Source organism: Halictus rubicundus, chromosome 18 (assembly GCF_050948215.1).
Source record: "Halictus rubicundus isolate RS-2024b chromosome 18, iyHalRubi1_principal, whole genome shotgun sequence".
NCBI lineage: Eukaryota > Metazoa > Arthropoda > Insecta > Hymenoptera > Halictidae > Halictus > Halictus rubicundus.
In genome coordinates, this window is record NC_135166.1 from 964,454 (window position 1) to 988,340 (window position 23,887).

Consider the following 23,887-nt stretch of genomic DNA (forward strand, 5'->3'; position numbering starts at 1 on the left):
TTTTTTTGCCGATCTCGCCACGCCGTCTCTCGTCAACCGTAATAATTTCTCGTACGCCGACGCCCGAGCACATTCTTCGGTGAAACGGTGCCGCTTTCGAGAATCCCGGTGCTGCCGCGTTACCGACAATTAATTCCCCTGAACAAGCAAAAAGGATAGGACCCGGTTGCCCGGCCCACTCGAGAAAAAAAAAAAAAAAGAGAAAAACCGGAGTCGGGCAAATTAACTAAACGTTTCGACCAACCGAACACAGCCGTTCTCGCGCACTTTTTCCGAGAGGAGAAGTTAATAACGTCTGGTTACCGCTGGCCTCGGTCCGCGGAATACAATTACGAGGCGGACAATCTCGAAATGAATTTCTTCCGAACTCCACAACAGTTCCACCGTTTCAGTTCTTGATGGCTAGTTTATATCGGGTCGAGCCGTAATTAAAACGGTCCCCGCGCTTTTCGCGTGACACCGCCTGAATCGGCTATCAGGGAACGGGGAATAGTGAACTAATAGCGAACGTGAGGGAATTTGGGAGGCATTCTATTTACGACCAAAATTTATTAATCACGACTTTTAGAATTTTTCTAATGAGAATCGTGCCTTTCGCACTGACCTCACTGACACGTGGTACAAGTTTGGCCCTGACCTTTTGGGATAGCCTGTATTAAAGAATAGAAAGTGGACCCCCGTCTTCCTCGACGCACAAAGAGACTTGTTCTTCATGTTACAAAGTCAGCCGAGCATCCGAACGTTATCAATCCGAGAGAGGAAAAATGGTTCTCGAGCGAGGACGTAGAAGATCGGTTTGCTCCGTGTGGCTCGGAAAGGAAATGGCAAAGTCACGGAAAAATATTCGGATCGTAGTCGTTCACGGTGGAGAACCCGTTTCGGTAGACCTCGGCGCTCTTCGCAGATCGTTGTTCTAATCTGGAAGTGTTTGGCGCGCGAGGGCCTCCAATAGGAGATTGCTTCGGCGGACCGGTCTGGTTTACCAGTCGACCTTGAGACCAGCTGACAAACCGAGGAAGAAGAAGAAGCAGCGGCAGCCGCCGACGACGACGGCGCGACGCGACGCGACGCGATCGCACGAAAACTGGGGGATTGCGCAACGCTTGGAAATACCGTGACATTGGAACGCCCATCGTCGTGTTCACCCTTGCTACATCCTCTCTCAGGGTACCCCTTTGTCTCAACGGACTCGCTGGGCGCCGGAGGGAACGGGGGGGAAAAAACGTGAACGAACGTTTTGGTCGTCTCTTTTCGCACGAGCTCTCTCTCCGTCTCTCTGTCTCTCTGTCTCTCTGTCTTTCTCTCTGCTTCCCTGTTGCTCTTTCTCGTTCTATCTCGTTTCGTCGATTCCGGTCTCTTTGTATCTTTTACGCCGAATGGCCGGGCCTGTCCGACGGACGAATTTATTTTCGTGCAAGCCTTTCGGCTTCACCCGACAAGAGATTTATGCGAAATCGCGGTCTGCAGCGAACTTTCGAGCGCCATGGGATTATTCATGCCGATGGTCCCTCGATGAGGTATTAACGACGCGGTCTGCACACCGTTTTCGGTCGGTGGATTTGCCTATGGAAATATTTTTCGAGTGCCACTACACCACATGCCGCTCCGAGTTCGACATGATCGACCACACGGTGAATATTTTCTCCACGGGCGAAATTCGCCGAGAGAACACACGGTTCGTTCAATTTCTGCCCTCGAAATTACGCACGCGATAGCAGAAATCCCCCCTCTCCCTTCTCCCTCGGTTAATTTATGCGCATTTTTCCATCGCGCGCTCCATTCTATGTAATCTCGCGATCGTTGTACGCGCGGGAATCGAGCCTCGACAATTCCAGGGGAAAAATTGTACGAATTCGTTTCTTTTCCTCTTATCGCATTGTGTACACACCCTATTTTATATCGATGTTACCGCGCTCTCGTCGAGTTCTCCGCGTCGACGTAAACCAGCCTTCTAGTGGCAATTAAGGGAGTCTCTCTGTGAACCTTCGCGGCAGAGATTCTTTTAATTCCCTCGGCTGGACCATCGAGCTTTATTAAAACTTCAAATGAAGAGTTTGTGTGCCGACAGGTGCGCCGGCGAGTGGTCGGCCAGGCTGAAGAGATTTTTATTGGGGAATTCCTCTCTGCTAGACCAGGCACGGTTCACCTTCTCCACCCTGTGTTTCTTTTTGGCCTGCCATTAATATTTAATTATCGGCGAAAGTCGTACCTCTAATTAAAAAAACTTTGGAGCGTCCTTGGCGCGGGGTAGTTGCGATTCGAATCGACCCTGAAGGAGGAGATACGTCGCGATTCGTTACGTGCCGCGAGCGACCTTCGGCTCATCGAGAGTGGCTTCGCTGATCGTTGATTCGGCCGACGAGCGTTCGGCGTTCGATGCGCGTCCAGTTGTCTTATTAGATCGATCGCAACAAGCTCGGTGTGCTCGGATCTATTAATGTGTGTTTCAAGAATATGCGCTCTCTTTTAAAGATGAGCTATCGATTCGATGTGCCTGCGCTGTGGCGTCTGTTGCGCGATCTTGCCTGGCCTGCGCTCCTCGTTTCTGAATCATCCCGTATCATCGATCGCGGCCCGGCCCGGCGAACGGGCAAGCGAACCGAGGCTTGTGATTAAAATTCATATTTCACGCGATTCTCGTCGCTAGCGATCGGACCTTGAAAACTTCGCTGTCTTCTCCAAAACGGTTTTGGTTCTCGGTTGCGTGCGCAATCCGGCTGAAATAATGGAACGACAAAACACGGAACACGGGATTCGATCTGTAAACCTAAATGTTTCCATTTCGCTTTGATGGACGTCTTGTTCGCGAACTAATTTCCTTGAAAGGAAACGCGTTGCTTCCCCTCTTTGCGCACAGTGGCTACAAAACGCGTCTTTCTCGCACAATTAACGCTATGAATTGCATATGACCACCGCTCCGTAACACCGTAGCTTATTTTACATTGATACCATCTTCGGGGTGTTTTTTTGACCCAGAAGCTGCCTCATCAATCCGCTAAGCGAGTAATTTCACAAGCCATGAGTTCGCATATAAAAGCGATTCCATACGGCTAATCAAGATACAGATTAAACGATTCATCTTGCCACGAACGCAAATATTGTATAGCGTACGGTAATGCCGCCGGTACGATGGTACAATTGAACTCAAGGATCTTTGAGCGTACGAATATAAAATCGCGAAATGATTTTACGATTGCGTTAAATGCACTGTTCATCGGCGGAGTTAGCTCGAACGGAGCCGGTCGTAACTGTAAGAAAAGCCTGAGAGAATGATTCCGGCTGTAGCATTAAGAATCCGCGAGTCCGGAAAACAGAATTAATTATTAGCCGTGAAACACGTCCGCCCCAGAAACAAGAACCTCCAGTATCTCCGAGATGGTCGCGTACGGCTTACAGGGAATTATAGCTCGTTCAAAAATCATTCAGCTGCTACCCCTAATACGTCCATCAATAATACAAACCCCCTAATCCCGGACGGGACCGGATCTCGAAGGGAAGCCCCGAAAGCCGTCAAAATTACGCTCGGACTAATTAAAACACGCGTCCTCGGCCAATCGATTCCACATCAAACGCGTATCGATGGAACGAAAAGCCCGCAATTGGCCGGCACGGGGACGGTAAAGCGCGCGAGGAGAGGGAAGAGAGGAGAAACCCATGAAAACGGAGAGTTTAAACGAAAACACGGCTGAAAAAGGAGCAAAAGCATACGAAGCAATAAAAAGGGACGCGCGCGCGGGGTCCCTATCGAGGCAAGAAAAAGGGTGTATACGCGCGAGCCCGCTAGAATTAAAAGCTCCGACACGGAAGAACCGGGAAAAAGCGAGCAAGGCGGGGAGAGGGAGGCCAGCCGAGGGGTTGGGGGGGGGTGAGAGATGCGTCACCGGGAGGTGGTGGCTACCACCCTCGCCCTCCGGTGGCTCTTTTGAAGGTCAAGGTTTCCCACCCCTCTGCAGGGGGGTGGTGGTGTGGCACTGGTGTTGTTGGTATGTGTGAGGATATGTACGTGAGTGCACGTACGTGTTACGCACGCGCGCGCCCGCTAGCCAACTCGCGAGGCAAGAGGATTACGCGAGAGGACGTGGGAGGGGGATCGCTGCAGGCGTACAAGTGTTGGTGGACGAGGAGCAGCAGAAAGGAGAGAGGGTGGACGGGGACGGGGACGCGCGTGGGTGACCGGGGGTGGGTGTGCGCCAGGGGTGGCGAGAGCCCGGTGCCCAGTATTTATAGCGCTTGCGAACCGGTCGATAACGGATAGCGACACTGCGCAGTTGGGAAGCCCTCGTACCGAACTCCTCAACCCCTCTTTCCATCCCTTCGACCTCCGTCCTTGTCTCTCCGACCATCCTTCAGCCGACCTCTTGCTTCTTCCTCTATCCGTTCTCGCGTCAAGGCTCTTTCCTCTCTTCTCTTCCTTTTTCCTTCCTTCCTCTCTCTCTCTCTCTCTCTCTCTCTCTCTCTCTCTCTCTCTCTCTCTCTCTCTCTCTCTCTCTCTCTCTCTCTCTCTCTCTCTCTCACCCCGCTTTTTATTTTCGTAGCCTGTGCTCCGTACCACCGGTCTTCTTTTAAACTTAATTCTTTCTTCCTCCTCTCTTCGTTCCCCTTCTGTTCTGTTCTGTTTTTTCTTCTTCTCTCTTTCTTTTTGTCCGCCCTCTCTCGGTCGAGGGTACGCGTCGCGCCGAGGACAGAGAGCCGGGGAGAGGGATCCTTCCTCTGGGATATTGGTCATGGGTGCTTCGGGGGTAGTGGAGAGAGTCGATATTGATATTGATTGGAAGTTTTTAGCGGGCCGATGGTGTTCGGATGCTGCCTCTCCGATGGCGCTTCGACGAACGCGTTTTCGACCTTGCCGGGGACGCGGAGGGCTATCCTGTTTCACGGACGGATTATCTGTAAAGTCCTCGGCTAGGTTGGGTTTTACGGTCTTCGAAACCCAACCAGCCTAAACGCGTTCCGTTCTTATTCCGCGATCGCTCGCGGACAAAGTGAAATTCGGGACATTTCGGGAACGCAATTAGGTAAAGGTTTCGGTTAGAAAAGTAGATCGTCTGGCCCCGCAGTGGAGCGAACAAAGTAGCCGGGGGGAGCACCGTTTGCGGACACGGGCCGCCGAAATGTAAAGTGACCTTGTGTCTCACCGGCGAGAAGGAAATATCGCCGAGAAAATGGAGGAGAACGGAGAATAAAGGAAACGGGGAACATTGTCTACTCCGGAGAAAAGGAGAGAGAGAGAGAGAGAGGGAGAGAGAAAAAGGTAAAGAATTGGTGGTTTGATAAAGAAACCCCGTTGGAGGACAGGAGAGAAGCGTCGTATCAGCGCGTGTGTACCTGCCGCAGAGAGAGAAGGAGAGAGGGAGAGAGGGAAGGAGAGAAACAACGAGAGGAGGACAGGGAGGTCAGAGGGTTGGCGAGCGCCGCCCAGGTGAGGTGGGGGTAAATCTATTGCCATCCCTTTCTGCTCGCCGGGGTGCATCAGGGATTGTCACCCCCTCTCCTAATGGTTTCGAGTCTAGGTAGACAAGGTCAGAGAGGGAGAGTAGAAGGGGATGGATCGAGCGTGGGCGGTTCTGCGGGAGTGGGATAGAAGCTGGTTAGCCGAACAAAGAGACGCGGCGACGTTTGCCAGCGAAAGAGGGTGGTTGGAGAGGGACACAGAACCACCGTTGGAGAAGCTGAAGAGCAACCGCAGTGAGCGGAACAGAGACGGACGGGAACGACGAGCGAGGGACAGAGCGAGAGCATCAGACTCCCGTGCGTTTCGTTCGAGAACTACTGGCCGGACATAAAGGTCGCGTTCGCTGCCTTCTCTTTTGCTCCAGCTGGTTTCTTCCTTCCCGTTTTCTTCGGTGTCCTCTAACGAGTCTAACCAGCTGATAGCAACGTCAGGAGGGATCAGTACGTCGTGCCACCGTCCACGAGGTACACGTTTGGTCAACCTTTCAGATCGCACGATCCCAAGTATAGCAACTATCTGGTCTCTCGAGTGCATTATCGACGAGATAAGGTTTACCCAGGACACAGAGGACCACGATATCCTTGGTGCTCGAGGATCCGGGTAATGTACAGGCCGGAAGCGGAGTCTGGGAAATGTGTCATCCCCCGTCGGTCAGGCGCAAGAAAATTTCAAGGGACGGATGGGGGAAAGGGAGGAGAGGTATTCTCGAAGCGGTGAAGGTGAGAGGGCAGCTGAAGGATAAAGGGTGGGAGGGAACGGAGGCTTCCTTGCGATTCGTCGGAGAAGTACCATTGGACGTCCATAAAATATTGTCGTCCTGCGGTGGACGAGCTGTGACAGCCACTCGACGCCGAAGGACGCTTTCGAGCAGCCCAGCTGTGCCGGTTTTTATCGAGCACGCGGCAGGATGAATCGAAGAGGACGCGCACAGCGTAGTTAACCAGAGACAAAAGAATCTCTCCCCGAAGAAAGTTGAAGACGTTCTCATCGCTTCCGTGTAATGGCGGCTCGACGAGACTCACCCGTCCGGGAAAATTTGTTTCCGTTGTTGTTGCGCAACGCCACGACGATCGAAACATAAAAGGTCCATTTGGAAGAGGCGTCGAAGGACAACCGATGAGGAAATATCTCGAGCTGTACTCGGGTTGTACCGGGAGGCTCGCCAGGACCAGCAGCCGCGGCGAAAGCCACCCTCTTGACCTTTTCCCGATCAGGGAGGGGGGGAGGAAGGAGAGGAACGAAAACACAGAGGGAGCTGGAGTGCGACAGGTGGAGGAACACGGTGTGGGGAGGATTTCGGGGGTAGCGAAGGAGAAGGCAAGCTTTGCTGATCGGCCCGAAGAGCGACAGAGGAGGGTAGCTGGTGGCGAGAGCGATCAAAGGGGTGGGGAGGGGTAGGGGTCATGGGTGGTGAGAGTCGACGTAGTGGGGGATGGAGGCAGGTTCCGTGCGTTTCGTTGGAGAACTCGCACCACCGGGCGACCGTAAAGGTCGTCGTTGCTCTCTCTCTTGATCGGGCACACAGTAGTCGAGCAGCTGGCAGCAACGTCAGCAACGAGAAACGGATCAGTCCGCTGTGTGCCACCAACGGGATCCGTGATCGCTCTCCACTGGGGATCCCTTCTTCACCCTCATCCGGTGGCCAATTTTCCAAACTTTGGAATTATTTCTTTTGGTCCACACGCGTTTCCAACCATTCGAGGAGAAATGGAGTCGGAACGGGTCGACGACGAGGAGAAACGATTGCTCGAGAACCGATTCATCAAATTGTTACGAATGTTGGATCGATGGAGAACCAGCATAGAGCAAGAAGAGGAGGGCGAGGGGATGCAGGAACAGGGGAAGGACGATTTCGAAGAATGTCAGCTGAGAAGATGGAGCGGTCGCAGAAATCTTCACGATCACTGGCTCGACTAAACGCCTCTCGTCGATCGACGTCGTCCGCCGCTGTGATTGCCGTGAGTAATCGAACGGAATCGATCTCTTAGATTTGCCCGAGTCTCTCGAAATATTTTGCCTGGTATTTTTCTGCCGATTTTGTACAGCCGAGGCTGTATCGAACATTGTCTCGCACCAAGTTCGTTGTCTACCGATTTTCCTCGACGCGATTTCGTATTCCGCTTCGCTGCGTTTGGACGCGCGACACGGTTCCTCTTCCTCGTTGCTTCTTACCATTTTCGAGGAACGATCGCGCAACCGGAAAGCGCGAATTAAGCGCGTAAATACGTCGGTACGACGCCGCGGACGCGCGTATTTGCGCAACATTGTCTGCCCGTTTTCCTCCCCTGTCTTTCGCCCCCGATTTCGATATCGGAAGAGCTGCGTCTCTCTCGTGGCCTTGGTCACGAGCGTGTTACGCTATCGCGGATTGGATTATAATTGGATTCGTGAATTATTTGGATCGATCCGGAAACGAGAAACAATCGCGTTCTCCTTGCGTAACGATTCTCGAAACTCTCGCGACTCGTTCCGGGTAAAGAGAAATGTTTATCGTCGACCGTTTAGCCTTTTTCCTGGGAAGCGACCAGGGGAATAATTGCCCGCGAGTCGGCCACTTCAGCATTCACGGTCTTGTTCGAGCGATGTAACTCGGGCCACGTCGAGCGTACTGCCGATGAAACATGGTGCAGGGGCTCTTTCGAAAACAGTGGGGTGACAAACGGTAGATTTAAGTTCACGGTTCGAGAGAAGATATCGTTTCGTATTATTAGATCGTATATTATACGATCTCGGCCGGGCGGGGACAGTATTCCAGTAAGTAGGTGAATCTCTTTCGTGAAAAACGTGGGATTCAGCGGGATTTCAGTGGAATTTCCGAGCTTAAAGCACTCGAAAAAGAAACGAGAGAGTAGCCGTGTACATTTCACCGACAGTGCACTGAGTCACGGCGAAAGACACTTCATTAATTCACGCGAATTCGATGTAGGCAATGCGATACATACAAATTAGTCTCGCCCCTTGGCCTTTGCGACTGCCGAGCGTTCGCCATATGGATACGCTTCACGATTGCAAAATCACGTTCACGTAATTCGTGGGGACGTGTGCACAATACATTTTACGGTGCTCATAAAGGAGCCAGCGTTCCTTTTTATTTTAAAATTTATTTTCCACAGAATCTAGCTCTTTAATATTCGTTTAGAACCACCGAGAACAATCGTCCTGGTTCAAAAGGATTTGTAAGTCTCTTAGACAATTATCGGGATACTTGAATCTGAAAATACTTTATTTAAGGGCGCGCGATGAATTTTATACTCGTAGATTTTGGGCCTAGTCTACACAGCTTCAGAAATGGCGGGATTTCCAGTGCACCGGGCAATAATTCAAGCAGCCGCGCGCACAATGGTCAACGCGTGTAGATAATTTTTTTGTCAAGCTAGAAGAACTCCGGAATGCTGTTTCTCGATCGTAAATCTCGCCTGCCCCCCCCCCCCCCCTCCCCCCGTATTCTGATTCTATTTTCCCCGCGATGCAATTCCATTTCGCGGGAGATGCCTGCGATTTCACGCTCTCGGCGTCTGAACGATCGTGCCGCGTTACACGGTCGTCCTGTTCGCTCGGGAAAAATCGCGTTCGCGCAAATTCGACTTGGCGCGATCGTTCGAAACTGCCGCGTCACGCGGACGGGTCCATTATCGATGATCGGCGAGGCAACAAGGATCTCATTGGCCCGCGACTACAATGGAGCGGGTACGAGGACTATGAAGACGGACGTGCGAGGACGAATTATGTAACTCGGCAGTCGGTTACCGATCGCGGTCGTCATCGTGTCTAAAAAAAGTCGGATGACTCCGGAAACCGCCCAATCTTACCTCTAGATCGCAATTCATCGTTGAGAATGCGGTCGCTGAAATAAAATAATTCGGAACGTAATTGGTCCTGTAAACTAAATGAAAAACATAGGAACCGCGCGACATTTTATTTGCGTTCTGTACTAGTCAAGTTTCTAGAACGAGAGAATGCAAAAGGGAAATAATCGGCATTAGATATTTATGCGCCACTGCTTAAAAAGTTTCCGGAACAGATCATTTGTCGCGATCGTTCTCGTTATCGTAGAATGGCGGGTACGTCATTGTCGTCGGACTGCGCCCATGCAAGCAAACTCAAATATTAGTAAATCGATTTTTAACACCGGCAACGAGATAGAAATCTCGACGCGGCGTTGTATTTTTATTGTTCTATAAATGCGCAATATCTGCAGTCTAATTATATCGTACCGATCGACCTACGGTATTTATTTATCTGGACGACATTAGCTTACTCATTGCGGGGAGTTTCCATTCAGTAGTTTCGCCGCGGATGCGCGATTGAATCCTCCTACTTCCTCCAGGAGGAATCGGCGAGAACAAACGTATTCGAGCAATTGTCAGGTTAGAGTAAATTCGGAATCGTATCGTTTCGGTTCGATGATTGTTTCTCGATCACCCAGTATATAAACGAGTGCGCATTTCCGAACGGTGCGAGCCCTCGAGCCGCGAGTGTGGGTGAGTTTCGCGAGTGACGACACGCGGCGATAAATTCGTACCGCGAATCAAATGCGATTGGCTGAGTGACAGTGACGTCAAGCAGCCGGTGGCCAGCCGTCAAGTAGCACGGCTGCGTCGTGTTTCGCGGAGGCCTGTAAAAAAGAATTCACATTTTCCCCCACCCCGTTCGAATCGAACACGCGCGATTGGGAACATTACGACGATTTATGAGTCACGTTCCACCACGTGACACGCTCGGCCTTCTTCTTCCTTCTCCTCCTTCTCCTTCCCCTCCTCTTCCTCCTCTTCGGACTTCTTTGTTTTTCATTCCTTTTTTCGGCCACGCGAACAAACCTACTTTTCGCCAGAGACGTCTTTCCGAAAGACGACGTCTAACGATGATGTCTTCCGTTTGCTTGTTTTTCCGGTTCCTCCGGTGGCGCGCGGCGATCGATGACGATGGGATGCAGTGAGCAGGCTCCATTGCGAGTCCGAGTCCTTCAAGATGGACCTGATCCTGGACATCAACAGCTGGCTCTACCCCATGGATCTGGGTGAGTGGTTTATTCGTACCGAACTTCCTTTTCCGATTGTCTCTCGTCTTTTATTTTCGATCGCGTGGCACACCGGACAATTGAACTTTCAGTTGGTCCAAATTCCCGGAAAGCGCCATTTCTTTAATTAGAATTGTGTCACGTAAACGAAAAAAAAATAGTTCGCGAATATTCTTCGTCTTCTTTTATCTCTTGCTAGCGGGAATTTCTGGACCTTGAGAAATATAGTTGGGCGAGTATGTAGGAGAGAGGATCATCATCTGGTACTCATTAGGTCCTGTCGACAAGATTAACGGCTCGTTTTAGGCGGCGATACAAGTCGCCGTCTCTTCGGATTCGAAAAATATCTTTAACGATGTCTCTCGTGTTACATGTTCATCCTGCTTGGCGAGTTTCGTCACGATTTCGAAACGATCTGTAACTGTTCTCGATGTTATAACATTAAAATATTATGGAATGTGGATCGAACTTGCTACTGATAATTTTCCCATAATAAGGAGCGAAGGTTAACATCGATTGTTAACAGAATGCTATTCTTCTTTGCGATCGAGTGCTTCTTCTGTAAGGGAGAGAGAGATGACCATCTTTTATCGGGACGATACAAACGAAATCGCTTTTCAGTTTCTCCAATAACGGCGCGGAGATGGCGGGGGTGAGCGAGATAAGTTCGAACTTCTATCGAGGTTAACGTGACGGCGAGAAAGAAATAACCAGCTTATGTGACAGGATAGCACAGCTGCGGGCAGTCGTCGCGTTTCAGTTTCTTCAAGATGGCGGTGGACGTCGACCTTGTATCGAGGTGATCGACAACGTATCATGATTTTAGCAGCCGCCATTTCTCCTCTGGAGAAACGACCTGTATATACATAGGGGATCCGCGTCGGATTAGAAATTCACGACCGTGACTGTCGTCGTAAGAGGAAAGTAATTAAACTGTCTTCGCCGACGACGGTTCGCTTGCATTGCATGAAAATTTTGTTTGCCATATCGCAGAGCCGCTGTCACGACTCCCGCGTGTTTGTTGACATGGCGCCTGTCTCGCGCGAGTAGCGCACCGTGTGTACATGATCGATACGCTTGCAGCGTAAATTTTGCAGAGCTAGGGGGTTCGCCGTTTCGCCAACGGGAGAAAAATCATCTTGGGCTCCGATAGTGTACGAATTAAAGCTCATTTTTCGCGGCGCCACGTTGTCTTCTTTTTTCGCGCGCACGCCCGAGCGCCGTTGTAATTTCCGGTCGAACCACCCCTCGATTCACCAAGGTGAAAGTCTATTTTCGATGGCGGCCACGTTTCCATCGGCATCGGGAAATAAATAGTCGTTTGCTGTTGCCGGCCCGGTGCGCGGTACTTTTTAATAATTCCGCGACATCGTCGGTGACGGAAAGAAGGATCTAGATCGAGTCCGACCGTGTTGTAGATTCCTCGGCGACTAAAATATCCGTCGTCGCGGATTCCGAAGCGTAGAAGAAGATCCCGAGGCTCGCGTGAAAGTCGCGGAACGTCCGAGCCCGAGACGCATTTGGCACCAGACGAAAGTGTTCGGGGTTTCTATTTTCCTTGTTGAGCGAATTTTCGAGAGCTCTGCCGCCGCTCGCATCCGGTCGGGACGCGCATGCCAAAACCATCGACAAGCCAAGATATTGCTTTTCTTGTATCGCGAGAGGCGTGCGCGATCGGCGTCGGGAAACGATCGATGCTCGGAGGCCGCCCTTTCGCGAACGTGACACGTGTTTCACGCTTACAGACACACGTGCTCTCTCTCTCTCTCTCTCTCTCTCTCTCTCTCTCTCTCTCTCCCGGGCCAGTCTTTTTATTCCCGTCGTCCTTCCGCTTCCCGACTAGACGTCGGAAGGGCAACCTCGCCAGGTAATGGACACTGGCGGAACGTGTTCCGCTCCGGGAACGAGTCGCTTCAACTTTATAACTGCCTCAAGGTGACTTCCATTGCTCTTCTCGCGACGAAGAGAGAGGGAGAGAGAGGGGGAGAGCTGTCGTGTTTCGGGACACGCGCCGTTCCCAATTTCGGCTTTGCAAAGCCATGCTGAATGCCTTAAAGTGACCATTCTTTAGCCTCCTCGACTGGCGGAAAAAAAGTTAGTCGTCTATTCAGAATGCACGCTCGGGGCTGAACTTGTTATCAAACTACCGGCACTTAATGGCTCGAAACTTCAAGGTAAAAGACAAATCTGAATAGAGTTTAACGCGATTTCGTTAACTCGAGTTATACGCCGAACACAAATTTTACCGTGCACACGTCGTTTCTTCAGTCGTTAAAATTTACCTGAAAATTTCAATGGACGGAGCAAGACTCTTCTGCTTGTCTCGAACTCCGAAATTACCTACTTCGGGAATTTGAAGGTAACTACACTTCCCTTCGTTTCAGCGCAGAAAGCCTAATAGAATTCTAGCTTTTTATTCTCCCCCACGTTTGCCCTACGAAAGTCGACATTTTTACAGTCTGTGTGTACTGGCTTTATTGGTCGCAACGCTAAAAATTTCGCAACAGCGCGTAATTCCGTTTTTGTTGTACGTCAGCTCGTAAAAGAGGAGAAAGAATCGGCGTTCGTGATACTGTGCATCGGGCAGGAGGAGGAGGGGGGAGGGTGGTGGTGGTAAAGTGTGCCCAAGGCCACGTCACGCTGCAGCAAAGCAATCCCCCACCAACCCCCTGGAATATCGTCGTTTCGACTCACCCCACGGACAATTCTGGATGTATCCCGTTGATTCGGTCGCTGCAGAGGGAGGGGTGCGTCACACCCACTCGTCTCGGGGGTAGGGGGTTGGAGGTGGAGCGCGCTGCATCGTTGATCCACCTCCAACCCGCTTTCTCTCTGTTTACAGATTCGCATCCTGTTCCCCTGCCTCTTATTTTCGCTAAAACAGTTTCCTCCGTTCCGCGTTCCGCTGCGCGACTTTCCAGGAGCGTTTCAAACACGGTACCGCCAAACGCAGTTGTCGTTCGCTTCCGGTAAGTTCGAGATTACTCGCTCAAAATCTGAGAAAATCGAGTTGCACAACATTCCGGGAGTTCTTGGAACAAAAGCCACTGGAAGTTACAGATTCGACGAAGCTTTCCGGTGTGGTGATAATTGGCATTTGCATTCTCGCGATTTCCTAGACTCGTGTTCAACCGTATTAAAACGCTCGACAGTGGTCGAAACGATTAGCTTTGCTGTTCAATACGGTGGAATCGATAAAAGAATCAGTGAAAAAGGAAACGGTTAAACTTGCATTCGCTATTAAAACTTTTACGTCGGGTCAAGTTTAACGGCAGCCGCCGCTGCGCCGCATTTTGCATCCGGGTCTCGGTTTCTTATCGGCACCCTGGTAGCCTAGTTTCGCGACGATACAACGAAATCCCGTATCGTCTCGTTACTAGAGACGCTGCGAAACGGAACGGCGACGAAAAAGCTTTCCGCGAGGAATGAAAATATTTTTCCTGCGAAAAAGGTAGATCGAATTCGCGGGGAAGGAAACTCGATCGAGCAAGAGGGCAGGAAAAGCGTCGGAGGGGTAGCTGGGAGAGGGTGGGAGAGGTGAGAGCGAAGGTTAGTCCGTAGGGCCAGCCAGTCCGGCTGTATTGACGCGCGGCGCACAGGCTTGCGCGAGATGACGCAATCTTCCCCCTCTTTGCCGCGGCTCAGCCCGTGCCACATTCTACGGAGAATCCCCTCCCTCGAGCGTCGGTCCCGCCCCACCCTCCAACCTCACCCGGCAGCTCCCATAAGTTCAATGCCAAGGTCAAAACGGCCACGGCTCGCAACCGTGTCGGTCTCGCGCGATATTGCTCGTCGTTCGCCGAGAGAAGAAGAGTGTCCTGGTGTCTGTGTGTGTTCCGTGCTCCCTGATCGTGTGCTCTCTCGTCCGCACGTCCACCGTTTTCTCGTCGTCGGATCCGCGCGCGAGTATTCGCGTTTAACCTTGTCCGTCGCGCCCGCGCCCGCGCTTTTTCCTCCCTCGCACGTACGCGCGCCGCGCTTCGCCTACCCATCTCTCTCTCTCTTTCTCGCCTTGTCAAACTAACCCTACTAACCCCCCGTTAACTAACATCGGTAACCTGCACGCGAACTGGACTGGGCCTCTGTGACGTTTCTCCCCGGTTCCGGGACGGAAAAACGGGAAACAAAAGTGATCGCGTGATAATTGGAGTATAAACGTGAAAACGATGCGCAATCGGTCGGGGAGGTTCGTGCGTTATCGTGTCCCGTCGCGGGAACCGCCTGTGCGGAGGCAAGGTCGTGACAGGTGCGTGGAACATATATTCGAGGAGGACGAGAACGGGACGTCCTGCGCAGCGAATGCGGATGCGCATCATACGAAGAATGGATATAAACTCTCTCTCTCTCTCTCTGTCCGTTTCTCGCTCGTTCTCTCCCCGCGATCGCGGTTGACGTCACGAGACAAGATGGCGGTTTTCGGTAGTCCCGGGACAGTTGTTAAAGCTCTCTGCGCCGGGATGGTCGACGTTCCTGGATGACACCGTACACACCAGGTGTGCAATATTATTACAATTTATTAGTTTCATTGTATTTATTCTATGTACAGTGTATCATTAGTACTAAAATATTGTCGGCGGTGTTTAACGTTGACGAACAACGACGTATGTTTACGGTGCGCGTTCGTAACTGGTACACAGAGCTCGGAAAAACGATGCTCGGATGCATACGGTTGGTCGCGAAACGTTAATGCGCCTCAACCGAGCAAATGACCGGTATACGCGAGAGCCGTCACTGTCAAGGTTGCCGTTGTAAATCACGTGAACCCGTTAATGTGCCCGGGGATACGGTCGTGCATCGCTCAACTAGGTAATCTATAATCGTTATAGCACTATTATGATGTAAGCCTGACCCTACGCTCTTCGCAACACGATCAATTCGCTATGCGGATTCGTCGACTTCGTTTCGTTTCGTTTCGTTTCGTTCGGTTTCGTCCCCGTTTGCCGTTTCTTTCTCCGGTCTCGGCATTGCCATGGCCGCTATCGATTACCGTGCTATATATCTATCGTCGGCGTAGCCTGGATTTAACCTTGACCCTTGTTCTCCGACTCTTGCGCGAAGGACTCGTTAGTTTCAGCGGAGCACAGCGAATCAGGGTCGTTTCGTCCAATCGGCACGTTCGATACGAGGCTCCGGGGTTTGGAAAAATTTTTTGGATCGGTGACGACGGTTTTCGGGTTAACGGGAGCAAGCGAAAGAACAGAAAAGGTCACCGGGACAGTTTTATCGCGGGACGTGGTTTAGTTAGGAGGGTGGGGATAGCATATTGCGGGTTTGTAACATGAGCGTGTTCGGTACCTTCTCACTGATTTGACAACGTACGCAGCTCTTCCGCATCGACGATGTTCCGTTGGCATTCTTCCCATTGTATTTCGCCGCTTATCCTTTATATTGTAAGGGCTAATCTCTTTTCGCAAGCCCTTTTTATGCTCGCATCGGACCTTTATGATTTTATTACCTCCGTAATAAAATCCACTGTTTTTATTACCTTTCGAACGAAATATTATCTCGAAACCGTATCTATTGCTATAAATAAATTCCTCTATTTTCAAAGTGATGTAAACGATTTAAAATAAAGCGAACCACAGTCATTGTCGTAGCATATGGTCGATGTTTGTCGGGACCTGACAAAGGAGAACGGATTTTTATTCTTCGAATTGACTTTGCATATTTTCCAAGGTATTCTCTCCAAGTTCGATCACTTTTGTTCGCTCGGTTAACAGTTGGTCGTAACAGTTCTTGAATTTTAATTATCTTACGTCGGTCTGTTGCATAATCGTCGGTGGCTGCAGATAATCGCCGCGACTTACGACAGTTTTCGTGCATCGTTCCGCGCCGCTTCCGCGATACGTATGGTACGATGCAACGCAATCGAAAATTCAGCACATAAAGTTCTTTACGTTTTACAATAACCGCAATATAATCGATGGTCACATGTATCGGGTCGGAACAAAAGTTTTCAAACGAAAATTCGAGGATAAAATTAAGATACGTATCGGTTTATTCAATAACATGACAAGCTACCTCGGAAACGGCGAAGAGTAATGGAACAGCGTGGAAAATATGTTGTTGAATAAATCTATGAATAAATATCGTAATCTTATCTTTGAATTTTAATTTCGAAAACTCTACGAACTTTTGTTCGAACCTAATGCGATGCGTCTAATCTTATCTTTCACTTTAGAAATTGAAATTTCATACGCGAACAATATAATTTGGCTGACTTTTGCGGTATTCGTGGAACCGGGCCGACACGGCGGATCTATTGGTTTATGCGATCAGCCGTGAATCTCGTTAAACGTAGCCGGTCTGTTGCAACGCCCCCGATGTATTTTCGATGCTGCTGCGTCGAGGTTTATTTTCGAACGTTAGTTTTTCCGTTTCCGTCGCGGTGTTCGCCGCATCGACACTGATTCGCGAAATCGATGAAAACCGCGAGACGCGCAATTTTGCCTGGCAGCTGTCTTTACGACGGATATCCTCCATTTTGGTTGCAGGCGATAAATTCCGCCTGGTGCTCGCCACGACCTTGAGGGAAGACGGGTATCCCGATGGAGGGGAGTGGAACGCGACGGAACAGGAAGGAGGCTCCAGGGCGGACAGTTTCGAGTACGTGATGTCCGGTAAGGTTTATCGAATCGAGGGTGACGAAGCGAGCAACGAGCCCAGCAGCAGACTGTAAGTACTCGAAAACCACTTTCTTTCTGTTTTTTTTTCACACTATATATCAACAACGGTGCTCGTGACAAAATAAAATTTCGATTCAACAGAATCGTTACTATTTTATTCGGTTACGACGCACCGTAATCACACGCGGCGTATCTCGTGCGTGCTTACGCGCGCGTACGCGTCACGCCGTGACGTCATTCGCACGCGTCCAAGTGCGTAATCGCGTGCTCTTTCTCCTGTGAATCTCTGATTGGCCCGCTTCCAGTGCTCAATGAACACTCGCGAATGTTTCGAATGCTCGGGGTGCGAAGCATTCTCATGCGACGGATATCACGCGGTGCGTGTTATCGGAGAAAGTATGGAACGTAAACGAGAGACGACTATGGCAAAACAGAGCCAGACAAACACACGTCGGATTCAGGAGTGTTTCTTGGAATTTGAGATTCGTTGAGACGCGAGAGACTGCAACAGTCACCCGTGATCGCCGCGATTCGAATAACAATTCTACCGCGTTTTACTCAAAGTTGTGGAAATCGGGTGACAAAGAAATTTGCCAAAATTGCAGAATACTACAGTTGCGTCCGATCGTTAGGAGGGAGAGAAAAAAGGGGGAGAGAGTGTTTTGTGCGAGATGCATCGTGGAGGAGAGGTTCCCCGATAACCCTGACTTGACCGACTTATCGCGTAACCTTGAAACTGGAATGCCCATCGTCGTTGAACGGGTACGCAAAGGCCGCTTTGATGTTTGATCAGTGCAGGTTGGTGCCGCGAACGAGATGCTCCGCGTCTGCATTGTTTGCGCACGCTATTGTCGCGCGCTTGCGGATGGGAAGAGTGCAGCGTCGTCGCCGACGCTCGATAAGATAAAGCGGCGTAAACTCGGCGCGAGTGGAGGGACTTTTAAACGGTGCGGACCGAGATTATATAATTGTTCTCGCGTGCACGCGCTCGCTCGCAAACGCGAACGCGCTCGTCTTTCCGTATTTTTCCGTTTAACGCTATTTTCCGTTTTTCATCGGTGTTCGAAACGGGAAGAGAGCGACGAGGATGGTCGGACGAGGAAATTAGCGAGCTCGCGCAACAATCAGTCATCGGCGCGCTTCAATTACAGCCGACGGATCCATATTTCTTGCACGTTCACTGATATAAACAAAAATATTACTCCACAAGGAACTGGTTATATCTATAAACGGTAATGACCGGATTCTTTTTCCGGAATACCGGGAAGATTGATTGCCGTGGTCAATTATTGCCGACAGATCGGGAAAGATTCTTTGCAACCCCCGACCCCCACCGTTGTCCAGCGTTCAACGCCACCCGGTAGCTCTTTTCGTCGTAGAATTAATTGGTCCGATAGACACTCGTGTCCGTGCAACGCGGAAATTGATTGCAAAATCGATTATACCGTGACAGATCGCAATTTATCGTTCCGTGTAGGGCGAGTTTTTGGCGCTCACGGTACACGTTACCCGATCGTCGATATTCGTTTCTATCCGATAGCCTTCTCGTATCGATCCCTTTGTTGTACGTAATCTTCGTCTCGCTATCTCGGTACACATGTTTGCTGAAACGATACTTTATCATGCTTCGCCGGCTCGTTCGTATCGAGCCAAAGATCTCGTTCGGTCGGAAGATTAATCATCGTGTTTGGCTCACGAATCTGCAACTTCTTATCGTTATTTTCGACTGTTCGCGTTTTATCTAATCAGGACCATCGAATTCACCCGACGAGATCGAAGAAATACCTGTACATTTCTTTTTTGATATTCATTGTGCTCTGAAAAACAAATATAATTAATGTAGGCACAGGAATCGGCACCCCTACAATTGGGTCCCTCACCATGTGCCTATATTTTTTCCAGGGGCTATACATCGACTTAATAATTAATGGGGTATATAATTATTAGACTGTTCAGAATCCTCATCGAGTCTAACTTGATAGTGTAGAGCAAGGGGTTAAAAAGGCTGCGGCTCGCCTAACAGCACCGACCAACGTCATCATTCTTATCAAAAAGATGAAAAAGTAGGTGCATTCAAATTTGATCTATACATAGTGGAGGAAACCCGTTGATGGTCTGGAGTCATTCGTGTGCTGTTAAGCGAGCGACGGCCTTAAAAGTCGCTGGGGTGATTCACGCTTCGATATATGTCAAATGTCACACAGTTAGCTCGACCGATTCGCGCGAAATGTTAAAAAATAAGCGTGCTGGAAATGCTGCGTCGTGGACGAGACACGTTTCCCTCTACTTTTTGAACGAGACGACCGCCAAGGTGACTCGAAGAGGCGCATGCGCTCGCCATCTCCGACTGGGACTCGGTCGGTAAGGACGGAATGGAAAGAAACCGGAACAAGCTCTCGGAGGACAGGGAGCCACTCTGCGTTCACTCGGTAGGTAATGAAGCGGGTGAACACAGCTGGTGGTTACTCAGTTTTCTGAGGGCGTTAGCAACCCGTCGAGAGAAAGAGTTACCTGCCGGCACCTGTAATTCTGTGGAAGAACAATACCTTGCGATGACACTCGAGGGACCGGCGCGGAACGATCCATTCGAAGCGGAAACCCTCAGAGGTGGCCACGTTTGCGATCCCCGCAACAGCCCGAAGCTGTCCGAATCTTCTTCGCCGGATGACGATGAAAAGACTGATGAGAGTCTACTTCAACGAGAAGAACGAGAGACGTCTTCACCAGGGACTAATGGAAACTTTGTCGCTCGAGATTGCTGGGTAATGGACGAACCTTTCGGTAGAATATCGATTCAGGGAATTGCTAATACGTTTCGATATAAATTTAGGGGAAAAATTGAATTGCCGTTTTGTAAATGCGATTTTATTTGTTCGGCGATTCTACTTCTCCGAGGCATAGAGAAATTGAGAATTTTTTACTGTCTGATATAGTCCTTATTCCCAGAGAAATGACGACGTCGGCGCATCCGCGTGATCCGCGGCACCGAAGAGAAGATCTACCAGCGATTCAGACCGCGTACGCCTTTTTCGATGATGCGAATTCGCCAAACAAGGGCGTGACAGCTGGGAAATGAATTATTGATCGGGGTCGCCGGTGGCCCCAGGATAGATATAGCTAATCCTCCGACGAGCGGAACAACGCGCACGCACGAGGCGCCATGGCCGCATCCGCTGAGCATCCTTGCGTATCCTATTTCAATATTTCAACGTCCGCTCGTTCCGGTCGATACCTGTTACAAAGTCGCGATCGATTTAAATAGCCCAATTCACAGTGAATCTAGAACTGCAGACTTCGGTATTCACAAAAATAATCGTTTAGTAAACATATGCAAGCTTTCTTCTTGTTACGTCCGATCGCGCACCGATACCGATAATACTTGAATCAAACGTTTGCCGATGATATCTTCGCGTAGTTTTCTTTTTCTCAAAACGATGGTTTGTCAAGTGCATCGATAAACGAGTAAGTGCTCGTTACTTTTTACGATACCGTGAGCGCAGTCGCGCATTCAAGTTGGTGCCGCGCGACGCGCTAGGATGCGCACAAGGTCGTCCAGGCTGTCAAAATCAGCTGACGCCCCTGTGACCGATCAGCTGATCCTTAAGCTCTCAGCAGGAGACGCTCCTACTCTGCTCTCTCAGGCGTGGAAGGCACACTGTCTTCGCGGAGCGATTATTTCTCACTTTCTCTATTCTCGTTCTTGCTACATCAACTTTTCCATTGATTACTATAAAAGTTAACCATTAGACTGTGCATACAATTCACATTTTTACGAGTTAAAATGATCCATTAATGCCTCTTTTCTATAGCGTCGTAAAAATTCTGTATTGTTCCAAAAATATTCTTGTTCACTCTTCGATGACGAATCGTCGAACCGTCGCGATGTCTCGAGTGACTTCATCCTGCCACCATTATTGCGATTAGCTGTGCTTCCCGGTACCGAGGAAAGTCTAATCGGCAAAACGTTCTCGTTATGCCAACAACGAGGCAGCGCGCGACGCTCGGAAAGTAGCAGCAAGGCAGAGCGACCGGTAATGCGGTTTTAACGCGAGAAGTAGCCGCGGCAACGTAACCAATAATTAACTGTTATCTGCAACAAGGCACCGGGATGGAAAATACGGATCCCAGACGCGATACAGAGCGCAATACGCGCCCGACACCATATTTTCCGTTATCTGTCGACGGTGGCGCGCGCACGAAACCGAAGCCACCGCGATTTCAATAATTATGTCGCGATACCGTGATTCGTATAATTGCTCAGCATTGCTGCCTCCGCGAGGTTTAACGATCGTCTTTGCAACCGTTCAGTTTAATCGTCGTTTAACACATCTTCCATCTTTTTCCATAGTTTTTCCTCCCGGCAATCCGGCTTTGTCGGACTGGTCCCCGGTCTCCCGAAGTCTTACCTAACGGATTACATGACAGTGATAGCAGACTGTAGTTAGAACCATCCATACGACTAGAACGGTAGAAATCTATTTTCTTTGACACAGAAATGCTGCGAGAGGGGCGATCCTCTTCAAGGATACTGGCTCAAGCGCGCGCGGTTTAATTTTAGTTGATATTGACCCTCGCGGAGGTGTTACTTATATGAAATAAGTTTTTTTTTTTTTTCATTTATATCCCAGTCTCTTATCGGCGAGCGTGCGATCATGTTCCTGGCACGAACGGCCTCCCGGAGCCGGGATGCTCGAACTTCTCGGTGTCGTAAATATATCCCCGTGCGACTCGCCGGAAAATTTAACCGTCACGTCACTGGACGCAACGTTGCGAGAAAACTCGCGGAGAGGCGTACCGAGGCGGGTCGGGGCGGTGTAGCGAGGGCGGGAGGCGCGTAAAAATGTCGTGACTAGACCGGTCGGGGGTGGGGGTGATTGCATAACACTCGGTTGCAACGACGGCAGAATTGTAGCACGCCTTTTTGGCAGGGAAAAAGCTTTTCATTCTGCGCCGACGGACCTCGTGTATTATTGGCGTTCGAGCACAGGTGCGCGTATACCGGGTGTTCGCGTTCGCGTTATTGTCGCCCGGTTTCTTTCTCTCGAAAATGGTAAAGGCACGCTTAAGCGTCCGCAGTCGGGACCGAACGCGGACGCTTAAGCGGGGAGGTGACATTCGGCGCGTATCGCATTTCACTCGAAACTCGGTCCGAAGTCCCATTTCCAGGAATTGACGGTGATAGCAACGAACGCGTTAAGTGGACGTCAATTATTTTTCAAACATGGGCTTTAAAAGTCCAAGGTTTTCGACGAATTGGAGGAGCATTGTGTTTGAAGTTACTACAATTGTAAGAGCGATTGCAAATGCGAACGGTGTCGTTCATACCGATTTAATATCGAGCAGGAATATTGTCGATGATACGCATCGGTGTTGACATTGCGATTGAAACGAGGGCCAAATAGGAGGGAAACGATTGAATGTTAACTCGTCCCGTTAAACTGTTACAACACCCGTTCCACGGAAGCGTTCTATACGCTACTGGCCAGCTCGTAGCCTTGTACTTTAGAGGCTTTATACACAGTATACACATAGACAGTCGGAAGAGCGGAAGGAGGAAGGGAATGCATCGTCACGTAATGCAAGCATTATGCAATCCAGTCCCGGCTGTATACCGACCGAACAGCTGATCCTTTTTAGCTTCCTATAACTCGACGCGTTTAAACAAGCATGCTGTTTTTAGACCCGATCAATTATAGCTTCGAATTTCACCTTTTAAAGAACGATTTCAAGTCCGCGGACATCAATTTATCACGTTTTTTACGCTGGAACATAGGAAACCGAATGAATAATACAATTTTTCTACTCGCTGCATTTTAATTTAACCGTTTCCATTTTGTGCTTGCTCGTCAAGGATACAAACTATTGTATAATTAATAGATATAAATCGACACCTGTCCGTGTATCGACCGTTTCGTATTTTCAATTGCTGACTCGGATAATGCGGATACAAATAAGTTACGTAACTATTGCAATAATAGCGATAAGTGAAATAACATCGTCTCCGAAAGTTGTCTTTCTTGCAATTAGTAATCGCTTGAACGCCGTTATGCTCGCGATCTTATGGAAGCGCATTGTCTCGGTGAATCCAGCAATTTTGAAACTTGAACTCACCGTGTGACACCATTGTGTCGCTTAGGGAACCGATGACGAGGATCACTTGACGGGAAATAGGCGAGCACGCAGGTTCTAGTGTCAGACGCGACATAGGATGTGGCTCCGGTTATTCGATTACACTCATTCCGCTACTTTGTGTCGAGTTGGATCGTCTGATTCGTCGCTCGCATCTTCTACAGAACTATACGGCGCTCGCGATAAGTATCGGGTCAACTGTGACTTCTATTTTCTGTTAACAATCACAGGATGGTACCGTGTTCGATGAATCTGATGTTTTCCTATCTAGAAGTTTAACGCATATTTTCGTGCCGCTTTCTCCAATATACATCAGTGAAATTTTTAACACGAAGGCGACGGAATTGTTTTGATTTGACCATACGTCACTGTAATAACTCCTCCAGCCGAGAAAACGATACCCGTCGATCAGGATTGTTGGATGCGTGCGACGCGGGATTGTTCCGATAATCGAATCACGTGTTTTTCGCTAAAAACAATGTAGGTCAACAGGCGCGTGGATGATATTGACGAGATATCTTCCTCTCGAAGTCCTGCGCGATCGCGTTGCACGCAAGCACCATGATTCAATCGACGATATCCACGGATCCCCCGCGACATATATCTCGATCGCGTTTATTAATATTTCCTTTTGTCGTTTGATAGAGATCCCTTTGTCTCGAC

The 23,887-nt window shown here is 49.8% G+C and overlaps 1 protein-coding gene across 4 annotated transcripts in view; it reads left to right on the forward strand.

The window, feature by feature from the left end:
* The window catches only part of Rpb8 (DNA-directed RNA polymerases I, II, and III subunit Rpb8), a 58,345-nt gene that overhangs the window by 12,151 nt on the left and 22,307 nt on the right, over positions 1–23,887 (forward strand). The window contains exons 1-3 of one of the 4 annotated variants that reach the window (XM_076803246.1): positions 7,271–7,410; positions 10,386–10,469; positions 16,964–17,144. In XM_076803246.1, coding sequence (XP_076659361.1) covers positions 10,421–10,469; positions 16,964–17,144 — 230 coding nt within the window. In that variant the 5' untranslated portion in view covers positions 7,271–7,410; positions 10,386–10,420. Of the gene's footprint in view, positions 1–7,270; positions 7,411–10,385; positions 10,470–16,054; positions 16,146–16,963; positions 17,145–23,887 lie in introns of those variants that run through there. The other 3 variants (XM_076803243.1, XM_076803244.1, XM_076803245.1) reach the window with 3 other exon arrangements.